This window comes from Callorhinchus milii, unplaced genomic scaffold (genome assembly GCF_018977255.1).
Source record: "Callorhinchus milii isolate IMCB2004 unplaced genomic scaffold, IMCB_Cmil_1.0 Scaffold18, whole genome shotgun sequence".
NCBI lineage: Eukaryota > Metazoa > Chordata > Chondrichthyes > Chimaeriformes > Callorhinchidae > Callorhinchus > Callorhinchus milii.
The window spans coordinates 4990475-5012384 of record NW_024704759.1 but is presented as its reverse complement, the minus strand read 5'-3'; the positions used below and the strand labels follow the sequence as shown (position 1 = coordinate 5012384).

General features: G+C 41.2%; 1 protein-coding gene across 2 annotated transcripts; it reads right to left on the bottom strand.

The window, feature by feature from the left end:
- Positions 1-217: 217 nt before the first annotated feature.
- cables2b (Cdk5 and Abl enzyme substrate 2b) lies at positions 218-17448 on the bottom strand. 2 transcript variants are annotated; one of them, XM_042341698.1, is made up of 10 exons: positions 17346-17448; positions 11807-11899; positions 10731-10808; positions 9090-9198; positions 7783-7842; positions 6583-6739; positions 5457-5560; positions 3678-3784; positions 2629-2833; positions 218-1856 (listed from the first exon to the last, which is right to left on the bottom strand). In XM_042341698.1, the coding sequence occupies exons 2-10, from the start codon at positions 11833-11835 to the stop codon at positions 1716-1718; spliced, it is 990 nt and encodes a 329-aa protein (XP_042197632.1). In that variant the 5' UTR covers positions 11836-11899; positions 17346-17448; the 3' UTR covers positions 218-1715. The 2 variants fall into 2 exon arrangements, with proteins under 2 accessions (XP_042197632.1, XP_042197633.1); XM_042341699.1 differs by lacking the exon at positions 7783-7842.
- Between the last annotated feature and the right edge of the window lie 4462 nt (positions 17449-21910).

The window sequence follows — 21910 nt, the reverse complement described above, 5'->3', positions numbered from 1 at the left end:
TCCGCGTACCGTTGCCAGGCCATTTGGTAAAAATCCTAATCGTTGAAAGCTGTCTCAAGGTTTCATAAATGCAATGGGATTTTCTAGCTGCGGAGTTTTCAACGTACCAAAGTCTCTTCCTGCAAAGTAACCAGAGCCCACCGTATACAAATTACAAATTTTACTTGGAAGTATTGCAGTTCCACTAATACAGAATAAAAATGTGGATAAACTTGTATAACAGACCAATTAAAGCTTTTTAATTAATCAATGTGTACAACAAGAGACACGGTGCGACATAGCTTAGAAAAATGCCAAAGATTATTTAGAATTACCTAAATAGTTCTCTGCTTGTCTACAGCAACACGGAAATGGGATAGAAAATAATGCAGGTAACAAATAAGTGGGTTCTCATTTTTTCCCTTAACATACAACAAATAAATAGGCATAGTACTTTATAAACCAAATTTGATCTGGAGACTCCATGAAGTAAAACAATGCACATTTCAGCAACAGTTAAGTAACAGACTAGTTACAATCGGGAGTTGAAAACCTTTGTAACAGAAATTGCAAAACAAAAAGAGAGAAGACACCTCAACAAATAGGTGATTGTATTGTGCTTTTTCACAGTTTTTAAAGAATTGCTGTCCAACAGCTGCAAACCATCGTCTAGTAAAAGTTGGCACCATATGCAAACTTCCGAATTCATCTTCCCCTGGTTCCACTACTAAACCATGAAATTGTCATACAATTCCGAAAAAATTTGCCTCAAAAATTAAGATGCAATATAGATTTGGATAAATTGAATACACATTTTAAAGTGTACAACACATCAGAACATTTAAAGCAAACAATTTAGAGTTCCCAATTAAGTTTAAAGGAGTCAAATTGGATTTTGACATTACAATTTCCAATAAATAATCATTAATAATCATTTCAATTGATAATTTTTGGTATAGTGGTCAAAGCGCATCACAGGATTTTATTGTGGAGTGACCATTTGTAGGAGAATGCGGCAGCTCATTTGCACATAGCAATCTTCCACAAAAAGTTAATGACCAATTTAATTACTAACACATTATTAATTTCCTAACTACCTCCAATGCTAAGGTTAAGAATTGGACCATGGAAGATGTTGCAAATTTATTAGAAGGAAAGTTTTTAGATGGAGTTGACATAAAAAGTAGTACAATTTTTATTGAAAACTAAACATTTTCACATAATATATACATCAGAGAAAAACAAAAATTTCCCAAACATATTTACCGCTTAGCACTATAAATGTGCTGAATCAGTAGCTCTAATGTAGAGTGCTTGCTTAATTGTGCAACTAAGAGCAGTCATTATTTACCATTACAGTAGAACAATGCTTGGAAGAAGAAACAGCATAGAAAGTGAAATCACAGTAGCGCCAGTCCAGGAACGTTGTGGTACCCATTCCTCAATTTTTGGTATAGTTCTCAATATAATCATGTCACGTGACATAGAACAGATGCTACATAAATATATCAGTTCACGAGGTTCATCCAATTATATAAAAGTGCTTCCACATTAAAAAAAAGTGGCACAAATCTGGTATTAAAAAAAAACTGATGGCAGCTGGCTGAATCAGTACTTTGCAAGTAACTTCTTGCTCATTATGGGAAAAGAATCACAGTATAAACTATTGCAGCATTTCAGAGTAAGTCTTCCCATTTGTCCTAAGTTTGTGGTCTTCAGTAGGAATGTAGTCTTGCCTAAGATTGTTGGACAAGGCGCCTGTAATGAGGAAACACTTTTTTCCCAGGAAGGTAGAGGCCGAACTCTAACGCCACAAGTGTTGCAAATTCAAAAGAGACCAGCTCTTTGGAGTTTAATCTTAATCTTTCTTCCAGTTTCTGTATAGACGGATTCAAAGAATAGAAATTAAAATGGAACACATCAAATAAAACAAGACTTCAAGATCTCAATAATTGCTGAATTAATCTTTTTGGCCAGATGGGTGCCTGACACACCCTGGATCTCCTTGCTCTCTCTCTCTCTCTATATATATATATATAAATAAATATAATGCTCAAGAGCCTCCCAATTACAAATACTGAGAACAACAGGAGTTTCTGTTTGCCAGTTTCGTTGTGTACAATTTCTCAACAAAGAACACACACACCCTACTGGATTAATCTTGGAGAACACAGCTGCACTTATAAGGGAAGATATCAGGGCCTCTTAAGTGTGCCTTAAAGTGTGTTTCTAAAAGCGGGGGCATTGCTGGAATTTAACCACTTAAGCCCATGAAGGTTCTCAGTATGAGGTAATAATGAGGTTCCGAAAACTGAGCAGGCAGGTTTTCTAAATACTGTCAGATGTGCATTATTCTGAGAGATTTACATACAGCAGTGATTCACTTTCTTTCTGGAGCACTTTATGTGGGTTCTGACTTTAAGTAGTTTTGGGCTAATACATCAAAACTGAAAGCCTGAATATAAACTAATATGCCTATTCAATGTGTGTTAACTTATAAGACAAATCCAGAAACAAATGCAGCATAAATTTGATTACTCGATTTATCTATGCTATGACTTTTTTCTAAATTTATTTTTATACAGTTACATTTGCTACTTTTACGTTTAATTCTACAGCAAATAAGAAAGTGATTAATGCTCCACTTACATCAATCAGATGTTTAACCTCGTGCTTCTTGAGATCACTGCTGATTTTGGCTGCTAGCAGTAAGCAGGCACCTGAGCAAAGCTTTCTGTTCTGCTTGTTGACTTTTCCTTGGAGTACAAGCTTCTCAAAGTAAACAAAAGATAAAGCTACAGTACAGGGTTCCAAGTTACATTCTTCAGCTAGGTTCCGCATCTCCCGTTTCAGGCTAGAAAGAAAACAAAATGTGTAGACTCAAAAAAAAGTCTTTTTGTAACGTTTGAAACTGCTTAACATAAACACTTCCAATTTGCATGCAACACTAACAAAATATCTCTCATTCCCAATTAAGCCTTCCAGCAATCGCAGTACACAAGTCAATTCATGATTACAGCTTTAACTATCATTTCTTTGCTTGGCTCATGAGAGGATGTCTTCATTGGCTCATGAGAGATTGTTTTCATTGACACAGATGTATTCATTCCCATATCATATTTTTTAAGATACACACCCACAAGCACAGAGCAATCACGCTCTCATGTTTTGCCCACAAAACACACAGTAAATCCACTTTACAGTATATCCTGTGAAGCGCTTTGAGACATCTCAATGACATGATAAAGTGCTATATCAAATGCAAGGATTATCATATTCTCAATTGAAGTCCTGTCGAGTCTTGTAGCTCAGTGGTTAGAGCACTCGCCTTGCAAGCGAGACACCTGAGTTCAAGTCCAGGAAGGGCAAACCCTTAGGCAAGTTTCCTTACTCCACACGCCTAATAATAATCCCTCCAAAAAACAAAACAATAATAAATTGATCATTTTCAATTCACAACTGTTTGTCTGACACTGCTGTGCGCAATTGGCTGCCGCGTTTCGCCCACAAATATATGGTCAATTCACTTTACAGTGTATTCTGTGAAGCGCTTTGAGAGGTCTAGAAGACATGAAAAGCGCTTTATCAAATGCAAAGTTCATTATTATTACAACAAAAAAATTGTTGGCACAGAAATGTCCAGCGTTGTCTCAACAAATGGACATTTAAGACAGTCAAAAGTACGCAGTGCAATTTACCTTCTTATCTTACTGAGTGTCAGCTTAATGTGAGGAAACTTCTCTTTAAAGGTTTCATTCATGTCCTTTTTCAAGTCAGATGGTTTCACATATTCAATTACTGTTGTCTGATGGCAAAAAACAAGAACATTTCCTTGTGAGGACCACACAGAATGATATACAGTATATTGTGACTGCACTATAGAGTTGAAAATTATAAAGATCCGCACTGATGGGATGCAAATGTGATGGGAAATTGCTTTAAATTCTCAAACTTTCAAAGCTAAGCACATTCATGTCACCTGTTGTAACTTTACAAAAAGAACTGAAAATCTTTTGTGGCTCTAAAAATTAAATCTTTTGTTTTTTTCCCTGAAAGATTTAGCATAGTAAACAGCAAAGAATATATGGGCAGTGTTTACCAGACACTACAAGTGAGCACTCCTGTAACTCCAGAATGTCAATAGAACCAAAAAATAAAACATTCGTTACTGTTTAGCGGTGATTGAATAAACCAAAATGTTTGTCCAAGTGGGATTCCAGGATTTATACCTGCATTTTGTGGTGTGTGTGTGTATGGGGGGGGGGGGGGAGAAAAGAGAGAGATCATTACTGGGACGTTACCTGTTCGCAAGTCACTCATTACTGTTTTTGTATGGATTTCCATCACTCCCCTAAAAAGATCAAACACCGCGAGGACCGTGGACACCAGGGTCATGCACTAAATGTATTTTCAATATATATTTGGGCCAAATAGTATGGTAGGTCTTCAAAGTACCCAGTGAGGTAGAGAAACAAGCAAAGCAGCAACAATCAGAATGACTGGTGACAGAGAGGCCTAGGGAGCGATGCTGAACAGCTGAGCAACTTCCAAACTAACTGGCACAAGGTCAAAACCTAGGAATGCTAACAGCATTTCAACAAATAACATTTAGTGTATGTATATATATATATATATCTATACAATAACAAGATTACATTAAATAAATATATATATGGTTTTATTGAGAAAATGAAGTGAAAGGACTATAGAGTATCAAAACATTCACAATTGGAGGGTCCAAAGCACTATTCAGAGATAAAATAGCACTAAGCTTAAATTAGCACAAGGTTCTGTAGCACAAGTCTAAAAAAAGCCACACAAACCCCATAACAAATTCCAAATTGTTTGGCAAGGTTACCTCTTAAAAATCCTTTAACTATATTTATGTAACCTTCAGTTAATCTACCTGTAATGCACCAATCTTACATAAGCTGCTCAATCACCCAACAATCCCTCACCAGGAGGTATGGTATTTTTCCATTGTTGTTATTGCTTTTTTCTTAGGGAATGTATTTATATTGCAAACAAAAGGATCGTAAATACATTTATTTTTAAACAAATTATGCAAAGTTTGAAATCGATTGGAATAAGTGACAAAAATGTCAAAGGACTAAAATAACATTAATCTACCAGATGTAACGTACTCATAGGAAATAAGGATACAGACAGCTGTGAATGGATTAGATTGGAAACTGGCTGTGAATAGCATGACGTAGAATAAAGGATTTTATTGTTCATCATATTTTACTAAACTAAACCTGCTCTGACACGAAACGTATTGAAAATTCATACATAGCCGATCACTGATTTTAACTTTCCACGGAAGCATAATACTCTTTGGTTAGATTTCTGCCGCCACCTCCATAACTTACACTGAGAGAAATACAACAGAAAAATGAATGGAAATGTTATTCGATAAAGAGCAAAAAAATTGCACACCAGAACAGTCAACAATTTTTGCAACAAAAAGTGCTTACCATGTAAGACGCAAAGATTAAAACCCTTTTGTGTTTTCCACATGGCCACTGTGGATCGTCCAGAAGATTAGGATCATATTCTATCAAGTCTCCGGATTCACTCCCTAAAGACAAAACAGAAAGCAAAATGAAAGGTGTGCATTTTCTTTGCTAAACTCTCATACCATAGTGAGAGTCTGTTCTGTCACTGATTTAAAAGCTGTAAAGGCTTCAGGGTGGAACATTGGACAGCTCTTAAGTTTTTATTTAAACATTTATGTAGCCATGAGTGCTCCTGGCTGTTTAAGATCTTTAATAACTTAACCTGAAATTCAGTGTGGTGTACTGGGCATACATTTAAGTACTGCTCTCCTTTAACTCATCTGCTGAAAATGATGGCACATCACACCCATGGAACAAATAGTACATTATCTGTATCTATCTGTGCTATATCTGACCTCATAATGATGCAAATACTGGGTAAGAAAAAGAAATTGCATATTTGGCCATATGCAAATATAAACACAGACAAATTTCTTTGATTCCCAAGTATGAATGGTTAGAAAATGGTAGTTTGGCTCCATGAAATCAGACTCCATGTTATCATGGACCATGACAACTGGGTAACACTTCCAGGTCAGCAGGTTGCTGCTGATGTTATAATAATAATAATAAAGCTGTGCATGTGCAATTGTTGTGATTACTCAGATTCTGGAAGTGTTCTGCACCTAAGCAAAGGAAGCTGGCAAGTCATTGCAGGAAGTATATATACACATATATAAATAACCCTGATGTACCACACCACAAGTCCATGCTACATCCGGGTTATATATGGACCAGCAGTATATCAGGGTCTGTAAATTCCATCATATTAAAAGATCCGTCTTTATATCAACGTGGCTACCTACAACCTTGTTAAATAATGGTTGCAGTTGAGGTTAGAGATTTGCATTATTTAATAATCGTCCTTACATTTGGTACAGCACCTTTCAAATTGGGAGGATTTGTGCTTTACAGAATATAGTGTAAAGTGGCGTGACTGTATTTGGGGTGAACGTGGCAGCCAATTACCTGATTTCATCTGAGGGACACTTGAACATTGTAAATCAATGGAGATAGTTTTCTTTGAAAAGAAGAAGTCTCATACCTAATTCCATTGCTACTGTGGCATTACTTATTCTTCCAGATGCAACATTTCGATGCACGCTAGTTCGAGCAGGTAGACATGGACCTGAAACCTCCGATACACTCTTTTGCGTCACAAAAGCATTGGTTGGATACAGAAATTGTGCATATGAGACTGACTGAAACAGGAAGAAATATACAGTAAATAGTCTTGCATATTACCTAGAAGTCCACTGCGATGCACAAAATAACTTGCCTATTATTCTACAATTCCATAATTTGGTAGCACAAGGGATAAATAAAAAGCAGTAACATTAAACTTTGCATATTTAACATCCCTCCAGATATATGATGTGGACCAAATAAATCTTTTGTGCAATTTTTACAACACAAACATCCAAGCCACTGCAAATTCAACCGACACAGACTGGGAGTTCACATATTGCAAACCGCTTGATGACTGACTGAGGATGTTAAATGCGACCTTTCACAAAATACCCAGGTAGTCATGGATTATCCAATAAAATTGAAAAATTTAATCTGACTATCAAACTAGCCATGACTGTCACATAAGTAACCTTATTTTAAAACCTTACCTTTCAAACTACCATTCGTGTGCTTATACCTTTCTAACATTGTAGAAGCTGCTAATATCACAAATTGTCTATCACTTTAAAGCTTCTTGTATAATCAAGATTGACAGCAACATTTTTAACTGACAGAAAGAACCTTTGTGAATACTCTTAATGATTTATTTGTTATCGTCTTGTTATAAAAAATACAGAACAAAGCCTTCAACAGGATCTGATATCACACACATGTGAAGAAGTTTCCATTTCCAGTTATACTGATAACAATATAATTCCTCTCAAGGAAGATCTGTGTGTGTTATAGTTTGTGATTCACTCTCTTACTCTGTCAACTCAGCAGTTCCTCCAGGGCTCTATTTTATCACGCTTCTTCCTTCTCTTTATCAATGGCTTCTAGCACCATCCAACTCTCTGAGCACTCTTTTGCTGAAGAATCCATTCCATCAACTTTCGGCAGACAGCACACTCTCGATGCACAGAACCTACATTCCTCCTCAGTGCTGTCCAATGGCCGAATCACTAAACCTTAATTGTCTCAACAGCATTCAGCAGCAATGACAATCTTGGTGCTTTTATTAAAGACAGTTTCTTCATGTCTATCACAAGTTCAACCATCAGCTTCCACCTCTTACCTTTAATGGTTCCACCTTTAGTCCTTCTTCATTTATTGATATTCTTGGCCTCACACAGTCCTGGACAGATACAAGAAAAAGCTCGTAGTCTTATGGGTGATCCCTACCTTTCAACCTCTGATCTTTCTGCTTTTAACAATACTATTATGGCCATTGCTCTTGTGAACATTCTGCCCTCATTCCTCCATGCTCCAACTACACCATCCAACACTCTTCCTCTGTGCATCCCCATTGTGTTTGAATCACAGCTCTTACTTCAACTCATTCTGTCACAGGGACTGAAAACTGAAGAACACTCTATATTTCTCAGTTTCCTGAAAATCTATCCAGAATGTTGGTTCATCTCATGCTTCTACTACTCTCTGCAAACCTGTGGTGTCCTACACCGTTGACCTGGTTTTCCACCGAGGTTTCAAAATAATTGTTAAAAACTACAGAACTACAATAGGATAAGTGGGGGGAGCAAAGCGGTGTTGAAATGAACTGCACCTATATTCCAAAAATTGCAATTTATAAAGTTATAAATCAATCCTGGGGGCAGACAGGGAGACACTAGGACTTGAAGATATGGCCAAGGATGGAGTAAAGGTGAGCCTGATTCATTGCCCTAGATATTCTGTTCTGAGGAACAGTGCTCTTATCAACAGTAAAGGATGAATTTAAAAACAGGCGGGTGTTCATGAAACTAGTAGCTGTCTCAATGCTGTAAGCCTGCACTTAAACTACAAATAGAATCATCAATTTGACAGCCCCTCAGAACAAACATCTGGAATACTACATAATTTTCACTCTCAACTTTTACCAGACTGTTCTAACCTTCTCAGGTCCTGAAGTTTCTGGCGCACATCAGATTTCTGAGTTCCAAGTCTGAATATAGGTGACATTTACTTCAACATTCAGCATCTTTCATGTGCAACATGTTTATAATGCTACTGGCCAACTGCAAGCAGTGAACCCGTGTCAGTAATTCATTAAAGTGCTCATAGATTGAAAGACAATGCAAGCTGGAGTATTAATGGTAAAATGTGTCAATATCTGCTGCTTTAAAGAGTTTCAAAAAGAATTGAAAGTAACAGTCCAAATATTTTCACCATACAAGGTCTGTATAGCATTCGATCAAACAGACAATTTTACAGACAGATCCTGATCATTCCAAATTGTTTTGAAAAATTTAGGGGTGTGTTATACTGTTAAACTAATGGTCTTCAATTAATTTTTAGACTTGCACACATTTTCCAACTAAATTTTCGAAATTCACTCAACATAAAGCTCATGCACACCTATTGTGAAATGCAGATCATTTTTACCTTTCCGTCCGCACCCAGTTCAACTCCATCAAGTCCCAAAATCATGTCTGTTGATGAACCACCACCACCTGAAGGATTGCGTTGCCTTTGTCCTTCCAACTTATTGTCACTATATGAAGAGAAGGCCAAACCAGATAAATTTACAACGGAATTAGAAATTGTTGTGAAGTTCTTGAAATCATGAAAAAAATAATCCTTGCATTTGACACAGTGCCTTATCATTTGAAGAGTTTGAGTGTAAGCGAACATGGCAACCTTTTTGCACACAGTAATATCCCTCACAGCCAAAAAGTGAATCACATTTTATTTGGAGGACTGTCGGCCAAGATACTGGTGGAAACTTCCTTCTCATTTCGAATAGCATCATCTTTAATGCCCACCTAAACAGGCAAACCGACCTTGGTTTAAGTCTGAATGACGGCACCTCCAACAATGCAGACCAGCCCCCATCACGGCACTGGAGCGTCGACCTAAACTGTATGCTCTGGTTAATGATGCCATTAATCTATATTCTCTGCAGACATTCATAAATCTATACTAACAGAAACTTTAACTAGCCATCTTTCCAACCTTACAGTGCTTTTCAACTGGAACATTAGCAGTCAGCTTGATTTCTAAATACCAATTTCTATCAATTTTTTTTTTTTTTTACTTTCTGTGCCAAAGAGATCACAAGCTTTTACACTGATAATGAACAAAACATTGCATAAGTTTCCTATGGATCTGCCAACCTCTAACTTTCCATTTAATTCCTTTGTAGAATTTATGGAGTGCCTGTTGCGATTTCCTCTACAAAGCATCCGTTCCCATTGGTTTGTTCCCATCAATCAGAACGGATGTCAACAACATGCTAAATTTAAAGTGAAGGAAATTTATATTCAACAAAGTGCTGGACAATCAAAAGCAAAATCTTGGAAAATTCATATATTATTGAATATAATGAGAAACTGAGTGCTATTGATCTAAAATTGACGTAAATCCAGATCCAACAAAGAATTAGGCAGTATTATCTTCAGTCTAATGCATTGTCTCCGATCAGCACCAGAATAGTACCCAGTGGCAGAAGAAAACCATTTCAGCAATTAGCAAAGCAGGGTTTAACTGAAATGGAAATTGACCTACAAATACAGAATCACTACACTTTAGTGTGTCTTGTGAAGTGCTTTGCAATGTTTCAACAATATAAGGCGCTACATCAAATGCAAGAATTATTATTCTAAATTAGAATGATGAGTGTGTAGGTTTGATTCTTTTAATAGTAATTTGAAATATTAAATTTATAGAGCAAGAGCCAAAAACTTTAACTAGGCCCATTACCAACCTTCAAATATCAGACATCTGAATAAAGCAGATTGGTTCGCTGTGAGAGAGAGAACCAATGCACATAAAGAAGGAAAATAGTTCACATAATTTTGTTTCAGAAACAGTGAACAGTTGATAGTTTGCATGTTCTATGTCTAGTATAAAAAGACTGTACAGACAATTATTGTTGCAAATTGGAGCTGAATAGATAACATTTGGAAATAATTATTTAGCTCTTTGTATGGGATTCTAACTTCATTATAATAATACAGGAAGTGTCTAATTACTTACATTTATTTGGGGATATCAAACTTTTTAAAGAGACAAAAAGTTCCTCACCTATTGTTAATGAATTCCCCATAAGGCAATACAGAAAAAGCTGAGCACAGTGACCTTTTTGCACAGATAAGAACGATCCTGAAAAATCAAGAAGATCATATGTCAGTTCACAATTACATTCAAGACTGTACATGGCAGAAACCCAAAAAATCCATCAGTTTACACAATCCTTCCATGTCATAATATTGATACTTAGCAAAGGTTTCACTGGGAATAGGCTGCAAGAAACACAGAATACAACAACATTACATTTATAGAGCGCCTTTCACGTCGGGAGGATGTCTCAAAGCACTGTACAGTCAGATCTCGGGACCCAAACATGGGGGAGGGGTGGTGTAGGGGTGAGGGAAGGCAGAGAGGTGGGAGGAAGACCAAAGGGATGGTCGAAGAGAAGGGTCTTGAGACCGGCCTTGAATACTTGTATTTCATGATGACCCGACTACAATATAATCCACTCGTTGGTTCAATACACATGGTTCACAACAAGGTTATACCATGCATATATTTTATACTCCATGGTCAGAAAGGCCCCACCAATGAATTTATTTTAAAATATATCTGCAGTCAGGTCTTAGCCTGCATAAATTGAGTATCTAATCCTGTGTATAATTCCTGAAATACAAATTGCCAGAAGTACTTTACAGTATTTTGTTTCAAGACAAGCTCAGGCCAGTTTCACTTTGGAAGAGAGCACAGAATAAAAAAGACTGCATGTTCTTATTGCCTGGAGTGTCGATGTCAACTTGAAAATGGGTTGCAAATTAAACATTCCTGATTGATCAATACTGACAAAATGATTTAGAACTTCTACAAACATAGGCTTGCGTAAATCATCTAACTGCCAGATACCCAACATTTAACATAATATTGGTATTTAACATCTTAAAAGTTCTTACAGTAGGCCAAACTCTCCTCATTTCTAGTTTTTTATGGAACTAGCTAACTTTGGTTACATTGCATGACAATAACGACACACAAAGTTAAGACCAATGATAATACATACTCCTAAATAAATTTTAACAACCACATTTAAACAGGATACAGCGCAGCGAAAACACATTCTGATAAGCAATTACCTGCTGTTTCTGGTGTCATATTGGCGCATGTTTTTGATAAAGTGAACTTTCTTTGTGTTTTTTGGATGAGGAGATCCTGATGATGTTCTAGATCTGTGAAAATGGAAAATAGCTTTGGTGAACTAACAATACCAAATTACAATGAATGGAGTAGCACTCTTTCAGAATTAGAAATTACCAGTCATTTAAATAACACTTGCGGACGAAACATTCCCTCATCCTTCAAAATATCCAGTAAAAATCTACTAGATTAGACACCTTCTACACATAGATTCAACCATAACACATGTTAACAGACTTTTCCCCAGCAATTGTTTTCAGGTTCAGACAATCTTATTTGACCTTTGTACATCTGAATCTTCTTTCTAGGAAGCAGTGATCCACTGACCTACTTTTCTGTGATCTAGTTTGGTGTATTTTTGTTAATTCCACTGGACACAAGAAAAATGCTTTAGAATTGACCATATAAAATTGGTCACTTCAATCCACGACTGTTTGTTAGAAGTGGGAAACTGGCCTGTCAAAGGCTGCAATCAAAAAACAGCCTGAGTACAAGCCTGAAAACACTACTAAAAAAAAATCAATGAAAGTGGGGTGCAAATCTGGAGGTTCTTTCTTGCTTTGATTAAAGATTAAACTGTAATAAAAGGTTAAACTTGCAAGTCTACTTTCCAACAGAACAAAGCAACTGAATTTGACATCAATCAGTTGGCAGCCCGAGTTATTCCACTTGTTTACTGTAAATGCTAATTATATTTATAAAGATATCTAAAACACAGTTGAGTACTTTTCTAAAAATCCAGCTTTTTTTAAAAAAGAGAACTCTAAGTACATCAATCAGGCTTCATGAACTGAGGAAGCAGTTTACCCCACTATCGTCAACTATCGCAAATAACAAAAGTCACCTTTCAGGAAATCGAAGAAGAAATGTTCTCAATGTTGTTCCTGTATTGTTTATTTCCACAATACTTACATAACATGCACATATGCTACTTGAAAGTAAATTAAATTTAGCCCTCCAAGAATGACCTTGAATTCCAGTGAAGCTTTTATGTAATCATGACCATATGGTATTTGCTGTTTACTCTCCAGCCGAGCAATAACCCGAAGACATAACCTTTTTCAACAAATCCTCTAGAGGAATCTATTCAGCAGTCTTTCCCATTTGGGCGTTTTTAAACTCGTACAATTGTGAACTTTCTGCATAAAGTTGTGACACGATGGCATTTAGTCAGTCACTCTTATTGCGTGACAAATCTAAGAAATGATCTTAAGGACAAAGAGGCCAAACCGGACCATTCCAGAATAAGGAATACCTAAGACCTGCACTTCAATTATTTCCATACAGTGGTTGGGGTCCCCAGTGGGAAATTCATCAATAGTATTTCTGTGCTGGATTCACCAGCCTCAGATTCATGGTTCAACTAAGGTTCATCTCTACAACATCTCTGCTTTTGTCCACATCGTTTAATCTTCCTTACTCCGCTCAATGCTCTCTAATGTATTTCTAAAGTGGTTTGAGATTTATCCCAGATGAAAGGAGCTGAATGTTATTATTCCCACTGTAATAATTTGACAGCCAATGTTTAATACATTTCAATTAACTAGGTACTCCTGAACAGAACGGCTTAAATGAACCATATTCTAGATTTACGTCAAAACAAAGGTCAGGAATCCTTTGCAGTATCAGGCACAACTCAAAATAAGCTAATAGAAATACTACTTTATAGAATAAAAATGACTGGCATCGTTACCCAACAGTGAATGAATGAAACAACGATAAGACTGTTCAATTTGCTATCATATTTAAGGCAACACAATTGCTACTTTATCGACACCGTATATTTAAAAAGTGAAGAGCCATTCTGAAATCACCACAAAATAGTGTTTCAATTCCTCTTTTGCCGTGCTGGTCTTTGGGAACACGGCAGCAGATTTTGCACAGAATCTCATCTCCACTGACATTGAGTGTGTCTAAGAAACAGTGTGCATGGAGTCGAGGAGATCTGAGAGCAGTTCCATACCACGCGACTGCAGTGGGGTTTGTACACAAAACGTCAGCTTCCAAGCTCTGTCTGTTCAGCAAGTTGTAAGCATAAAACTTAAAAGAATCCTACTTGCATATTTAACATTCATTTCTAATCATATTTTGCAAAGCACCTCAAGATGTCTATTTTATGCGAAAAATGCTGTATGTAATTATCGTACCAGTGCCACAATCATGCAAAGTTGCGTGTTTGGAATTTAGTATACGACTTGCTCAGCAGAATTAATTTCTCTTCAAGTCAAAAGGACAATGGTGATTAAAACCTTTGTTAGTGCTCTAATGTACGAAATCCTGCTATCATTTCTATCCAATCCCTTTTAACTGATTGCAATCTTTCACTTATCTATTGGTTTCTCTCAACATGTCTGTGTCAATCTAGCTTGTACACGTTCATGCTAATGCTCCTGTATCACAGTCCAGTTTCTCTGAAGCGATCTCCTCGATGTGAACACTACTAACCTGCACACATAATGATAAGACAACAATCCACGGAATCAGAAGAGATTGAAGGAAAATACTAATCCTAAAAAAGGCCTTGTAATTTTTTGTTTGAGGTATGAATTGGATCGTTCATGACTTACATTCGCCTACGTTCATGGCACATTTATTTTCTGTAAACCACTTCATCCACGTGTGCATCTTCCATTTACATTTTCTTTCAATGATGTGCAGTGATTTGCAATCGGTTCAACAGCTCTGTTAAAATTACTCATATCACAAGGAGAGCACAATGTCAACAATATTAATCTGTCTCTTTGATAACCACCCAAAGAAAAGGAAGCCTGAACTGAAGAAATATATAAAGGTAAAATATCACGGCTCATATGACACAAAAGGAATAACTGGCAAGGATCACTGGAACAAAAAATAAATCACTTGAGTTCATAAAACACACACTCAATGTCACACAATTCTTTTTGTTATCCAACTAAGAATAAGCTTTTGTTTATTGTGAAGTATTTTGCAAGGTTATCAATGTACTCCATGAATTATTTTTAAGGATTCTATCAAATGCATAATATATGAACTCAGCCACACAAAATTTACAAAAGTTTTTACGTGCACAAAAGTTTCTACTTCTATATTTAAATAGTTGATTTGTATATGTTGTACAAAATTAGATCAGTTGATAGCAACTTGGGAACAGAAGGCTGTAATTTCAAGCTCCACATTAAAATAATAATAAAATGAATTAAACTAAGGATTTAGAATAAAATTGCCTTTGAATGAAGAGTTACATCAAAGAGTCATTTTGCTAAAGGGCCTTAAAGATCCCATTACACCATTTCAAAGGAGAATAGGGAATTCCTACCAGTGTCTTGATCACTCTTCCAAAATAATACATTAATTAGCCATATATCATGTTTGCTGCTGGTATGGGGGCCTATAAGCTCTGTGCATTCATGGGGTCAGGTACAGAATCAGGTTGCTAGCATCACAAACCATCTCTCGCTATACAAGCCAGTGCCATCAAAACAGGAACCATCTGCATGGAGACAGGATACATATAGTTATATTCCCTTACAGTCTTCTCAATCAAAAATAGTTTGTCCCCAGTATGAAGACAAATTAGCCTATTATCTTTTTTTAGGAAAACAAAATGCAGCCGGATAGAAGTATAATCATAAATTACTTATCAAACAACACACAAGATCGGATTTAAATAGCAGCCAATCAACTAAGTGTCAATTTTCTAGTGAGAGGCGAGATGGAAAAACATAGGTTATTTGCAAAACCAAAACTCGATTAACCTATCATTATCAAATGATGATCACCAACTACACGTTTCTTTAAATAATTTCTGAATGTAAAATTCCTCTGCAAAAGCATATTTGCAGGTTAAGTATTCAGGTATTTGATGATTCAACAACAGCCTGGATTTTAAAGGTTACATTAGCAGAAAACATACTTGGTCTAAATTCAAAAGTCTTCAATGGATTAAATCAGTAGGCAGCACTGTATATTTAAAGCATTCGGCATTGAAAAAATAAAGAAGTTTGCTCATCACAGGCTACAACCTTTAAAGGCAAATATACGTCTCAAGAGTAGCCAAGCTTCAAACAATGTCAGTGTTGTCAGGCTAATGCAGATCAAGTTTAAGAACGTAGGAGTGAATACAGTAGAATTATTGTATTCACAATGAATACCTGAGTTGATTTTGGCAAAGACAGAGCTGATCACTTGACGTTTCGAAAGAGGACTATTTGAAGGGCTCCTTCAAACAACAGTTGCCTGAGATGCTACATACCTTGATAATAATAATCCTTGCATTTGATATAGCGCCTTATCACGTCTTCACGAGACATCTCCAAGCGACAAGTGAAAAGAATACGTCAATCTGACAGAAAGGCCACTTAATGAAAATACTGCAGATGCTGGAATTCTGAATACAAAAAAAAAGTCGCTGGGAAGCGAGTCAAGGTCGTGGACCCGAAACGTCGACTCGCGTTCCTCTCTCCATAGATGCTGCCTGACCTGCTGCGTGTCCCCAGCGACTTCTGCTTTTGTTTCAGAAACACCCACTTACACTGGAGGAGCCCAGACCAGCCCGAGCTCGCGTGGGTCCCTTTAACATAAACAAACCGCTGTCCAGCCGATCAGCTACATACACACAGCCCCCACCACAACACCCCCCAAACCCCCCCACAGCCCCCACCACAACACCCCCCACAACACCCCCACAGCCCCCACCAAATCCCCACCACAGCCCCACCACAACACCCCCCAAACCCCCACCACAGCCCCCACCACAACACCCCCCCACCCCACCACAGCCCCCACCACAACACCCCCAAACCCCCACCACAGCCCCCACCACAACACCCCCAAACCCCACCACAGCCCCCACCACAACACCCCCCAAACCCCCACCACAGCCCCCACCACAACACCCCCCAAACCCCACCACAGCCCCCACCACAACACCCCCCCACCCCACCACAGCCCCCACCACAACACCCCCCAAACCCCACCACAGCCCCCACCACAACACCCCCCAAACCCCCACCACAGCCCCCACCACAACACCCCCCAAACCCCCACCACAGCCCCCACCACAACACCCCCCAAACCCCCACCACAGCCCCCACACCAAACCCCCCCCAACACCCCCCAAAGCCCCCACCCCAACACAACCCCTAAACCCCCCCACCCCAGCCCCCACCCCAACACTCTCCACCGCAGCCCCCCACCCCCACCCAACACCCCCCACAACCGCCAAACGCCCCACCACAACACCCCCCCCCACCCCACCACAATCCCCACCCCCATAGCCCGCACCACAATCCCTACCCCACCACCCACAACCCCCCCAGCACAGCCCCCACCACCGCAACCTCCAAACCCCCCACCACACCCCCCACCCCCCTCGGGGGCTGACTATCCCGGGGATTAACAACAACCCCGCGCCGGTCTGACCTGACAGGACAGCCGGGGGGGGGGGGAGAGGCTGCCGAGACCCGAGTGACTGTTTGACAACGATGACAAACCCACCTCTGCTTCTGCAGGTCCAGGCCGAGGGGACCGGCCGCCTGTGCGGGCGACAGCAGCCCCGGAGCCGCGCTCTTGAGGAGCGGAGTCCCCGTCCCCGTCGTCCCCGTCGTCCCCGCCGCTCCCGCCGCCCCGGGGGCCTCGCAGTTCCCCTCGGCGGCCCCCTGGGCCTGGGCCTGGGCCTGGGCGCACAGGCTCGCGTCCCTGGGAAGCACGAAGACGGGGCCGGCGGCGTACGCGGGGGCCGGGGCAGGCCCGGGCCGGGGCGTCTGCGTCTGCGTCACCGCCGCGCCGCTCGGGACGGCCGAGATGCAGCGGACGCAGCCCAGGCCGACCGAGGCCAACCCGTCGTCGAGCGGCGGCTCCGGCTCGGCGAACCCGTTGGTGACGTCCAGGGGCAGGCGGCCGTCCAGCGAGATGTTGCTGAGGAAGTGCAGGGCGGCCTGTCTCCGCCGGGAATCGCTGCGTTTCCTCGCTGACTGCTGCTGCTGTGGCGGTTGTGGCGGCGGCGGTTCCCCTCTGGCGGCGGCGCCGTGTCTGAGGCCCGGGAAGCGGTGCGCGCTGCCGTGACCGCACGCGGCGGCGGCCATCGTCCGGAATGAAGAGCAGCGGCGCCGCTCTCGGTTTGGGGGAGGGGGGAGGGGGGGAGGGGAGGGGGGGCGCCGCGCGGCCCCGCCCTCAGCGCGCGCTTCGTTCGTCCCCTCCCACCGCCACCACCCATTGGCTCGTTCTCACCGCGCTCGGTCCCATCTCCTGCCCCCGATTGGTTCCCGAACCTGCCACTCACCGCCACTCCGCTGCTCGGATTGGCCGAACGTCTCTCCACCTGTGTTTTGTGTTTAACTCCTGGACTTTTCCTTCTTTATAATAATAATAATGAGAATATTAATAATAATAATCGTTGCATTTGATATAGCGCTTTTCACGTCGGGAGGACGTCCCAAAGCGCTTCACAGAACACACTGTAAAGTGAATTGACTGTATATTTATGGGCGAACGCGGCAGCCAATTGCGCACAGCAATGTCCCACAAACAGTCGTAGATTGAAAATGACCAATTTATTATTGTTTTTGGTTTTGGAGGGATTATTATTAGGCTCTGTGTGGAGTAAGGAAACTTGCCCAAGGTTTCGCCCTCTGCCTGGAATTGAACTCAGGTCTCTCACTTGCAAAGCGAGTGCTCTAACCACTGAGCAACAGGACCCCAATTGCAATTGCAGTTAATTCCTGGACTTTTCCTTCTTTATAATAATAATAATGATAATAATAATAATAATCCTTGCATTTGCTATAGCGCCTCATCACATCTTCGAGACGTCTCAAAGCGCTTCACAGAATATACTGTAAAGTGAATTGACTGTATATTTTGTGGGCGATGCAAGGCGGCCAATTGCGCACAGCAGCGTCCTCACAAACAAACCCGGATTGAGTGACTATATTATTATTTTTAATTTTTTTTATTAATGTTTATTTTTTTATTGAAGGAATTATTAACCCCAGGAAAGTGATCCGCCAATCAACTAACAAACAGATTCCTACTTACTGCTAGGTAAACACAGGCGTGAGGAGTAAGGAAACTTGCCCAACGTTTCACCCTGACAGGAATCAAACCCAGGTCTTTTGCTTGCGAGGAGGGTGCTCTGACCACTGAGCTACAGGATTCCACTTTCTTTGCAACACCTTCATTTCTCTCTGCTACCTCTGCCTTGCCCTCTATTCTTGCATACATTGGATTAGGCAGCACATTTCCCTCCGTAGTCCAGGGTTATTAAGGCAAAACGAGTTTGAAGGTGCGGAGGGAGAGATGGTTAGGGGCTGGAATGGGAGTGGGAGATGGGGAGGCTGTAGCAGATAGAAGGGCAGAGGCAGCTGAGAGGATCCCCTCGACTTTGGTTTTGAGGAAATCCAGCATTGCCTCGTGGTTGGCATTGGAAGAGAGGATGGGCTAGGCATACGAGGGTGGGCGGAGGAGTTGGTTGGTGATGGAGAAGAGGAGCCTGGAATTGTCCTTGGCCTCCGAGATTGTCTTGGAGTAGAAAGACGATTTAACAGAGGCGAGGACGGAGCAGTAAGATTTGATAAGGTCCAGCCAGATCTGCTGACGGACTATTAAGTTGGATTTGAGTCAGGTGCGTTCAGTGGCACACACTTGTGCCTTAAAGGAGTGGAGGTTGCTGGTGTACCAGGGTGACTTTCGTGAGTAGGAGACAATTTGGGCAGTGAGGGGAGCAAGGGCATCGAGAATGGTGGAAAGGGAGCTGTGGAGGAGAGTGGCCAAGGCGGAGGCAGCCCAGAGGCAGAGGAGTTTAGATGACTCCAAGACAGCGGAGATGGAGGGGGGAGGGGAGATTTTTTTCTGGGGCGGTAGGAGATGGAGGTGGGTTGGGTGGTGGTGGGGAGAGAGATTGAGGAGTTAAGGGAGATGAAATAATGGTCTGAGGTGGGTGGTGGAGTGGATGTGGAGGGAGAGGTTGAGGGAGGAGAGGAGGGAACAGTAGTCAGCAGAGGTAGCAAGGAGGGGTTGAAGTGAAGTGAAGGAAAATCTGATGAGGAGGCATTCGGAGCAGAGGGAGAGGGAAGATAGGAGGGTGGAGATGTTGGGGAGGAAGGTGGGGGAGGGCTTGGGGGGCGCGATAGATAAGGAGAATTTTGAGTGAAAGGTTGGAGGGGTGATAAAGGGTAAGGTGCTCAAAGGAGGGGAAGGTTCCAGAAGAGTAAGGGGATAGACCTAGTGGGGACCGGGAGATGAGAGCCACCCCACTACCACGAAGGTTAGGTTAAGTGTGATGGAAAGTGCAACCGGGTGATGTGGTTTCTGTCAAAGGGAACGTGTTGTCTAGAGTGATCCAGGTTTCAGTGAGGGCGAGAATGTCGATGTTTTCATCGACAGTGAGGACTTGGATGGTAAGTGTTTTGTTGGAGACGTAGTGGACATTTTACAGGCCAATGCGGAGGGGACAGTTGGTGGTGGAATGTGGGGGTGAGGGTGGGAGGATTGACAGGGAGGGTGGGGAAGTGGATGAGGAAAGAAAGGTCGGCCCGCAGGGTCAGGGACCGATGGGCCTTGCGGTGAGAATGGGGGATGGGGCAGCCAGCGGCGACTCCCACGGTGGACCCGAAGGAGGATTTGCAGGCTGGAGCAGAGGGAGGCTTTGGGATGGTCAAGCAGGGATAGGAGTCAGGGAGGATAGTGGGAGAGGAGGACAGAGTGGGAGTAATGGAGAGAAGAGGACAGGGATGGGATCATTTTGGGGAAGCAGCTCGGGTTGGTGATGGTAACCAAAATGTGCACGCCGAGACTAAGAGCGAACAGGGTTGGCGGGGGTGGGGGGGTGTCAGAGTGGCAGGGTTAGCAAGGGGAGGGGGGGACAGTGCTTTACTCCCAGTGAGTCCAGGCTCAGAAATTCAAAAGTGGTGGGCGGATGTGATGTCACACGACAACCGATGTCAGGTTGGACGTTCACCAGGAGAGTCAGCAATGGCCGCGACGGCATTAAAATCCAAGTACTTCATAGAACTCCATTTGAGTTGCCAGGCTTCGATTCATGTTTAAATAGCGCCTTTCAAGTCAGGAGGATATCTGAAAACACTTCAAAGGTTGACTGGAGGCACGGGCACACTGGGAATTTTTTTTTGGTGGGGGGTTGGGGGAAGTGGTCAAGAGCGTGGGCGAAAAGATAGAGGGAGAAGGGGACAAGCGAAGGTACTGCTGGATGGAGTTGGGAGAGCAAGAGCACAACCAATCATACAAAGCACATCAGATTGAAACGTCTATTTGAATCTTCATTTGGTCCTGCTATTTTTCAATGCAGTAAAACTGGATTTTTAAATTGATTCAAGGGCTGTATAATATATTTTTGACAGTAAAACATGTGGTTTCAGACCGAAGAGATTCTGCATGTGGGAAAGCGATTTTCACTGATAGCCATTTGATGTCAGTGACTGATGTTATGAGTGAGCGGTGGAACACAAAGTAATGGTCTAACGCATGCTTATACATGAAAACATTCCTTAAATTCAGAATAAATCTACTTGATGGCAAGCCTTAATTGATAAGGTTTTGCCCCCGTAATTGCAGTTGTGACCTTCACATTCTTAGTTCACTTCTGCAACCCTGGGGTCAATGATTCACTGCTGTAGTCCTGAACTACAGTCAATATTTGTGTAATAGGATACTGACAGTTTAAACTGATGGTTTCTAAGACTGAAGTCAATAGCTAAATCATTTACTGATAGAGACGTCGTCAGAATTAAGTCATAATGGAAGTTTTCTGTTTTGACACTATTCAAACTGTGTTTCTTTACTTTCAGCAATAGATTGACTATGGAAATGAAGCTAACATTTTAGCAACTAGATGAAATACGGGTTGGAGGCAATAAGGAAGATGGAAAAGGAGGCATGCTTCAGAGGAAAATGAACAGCATATTTCACCCTTGAATCACTTACAATCAGCTGTGTGAAGAGGTCTTTGGGCTGTCCTCCTGACTCTATATCACATGTAAGAATTATTATTGTTATTTATTGGAGTCTTGGAAAAATCAAGTAATAAGTCTGATTTATACAGAGAT

Coding starts and splice junctions, on each gene's coding strand:
- cables2b (XM_042341698.1), bottom strand. CDS start 11,835: ATGCGCCAATATGACACCAGAAACAGCAG. Junction 10,809..11,806: donor TATGACACCAGAAACAGCAG/GTAATTGCTTAT, acceptor TTGATTTTTCAG/GATCGTTCTTATCTGTGCAA. Junction 5,561..6,582: donor CACAGTAGCAATGGAATTAG/GTATGAGACTTC, acceptor TTTTGTCTTTAG/GGAGTGAATCCGGAGACTTG.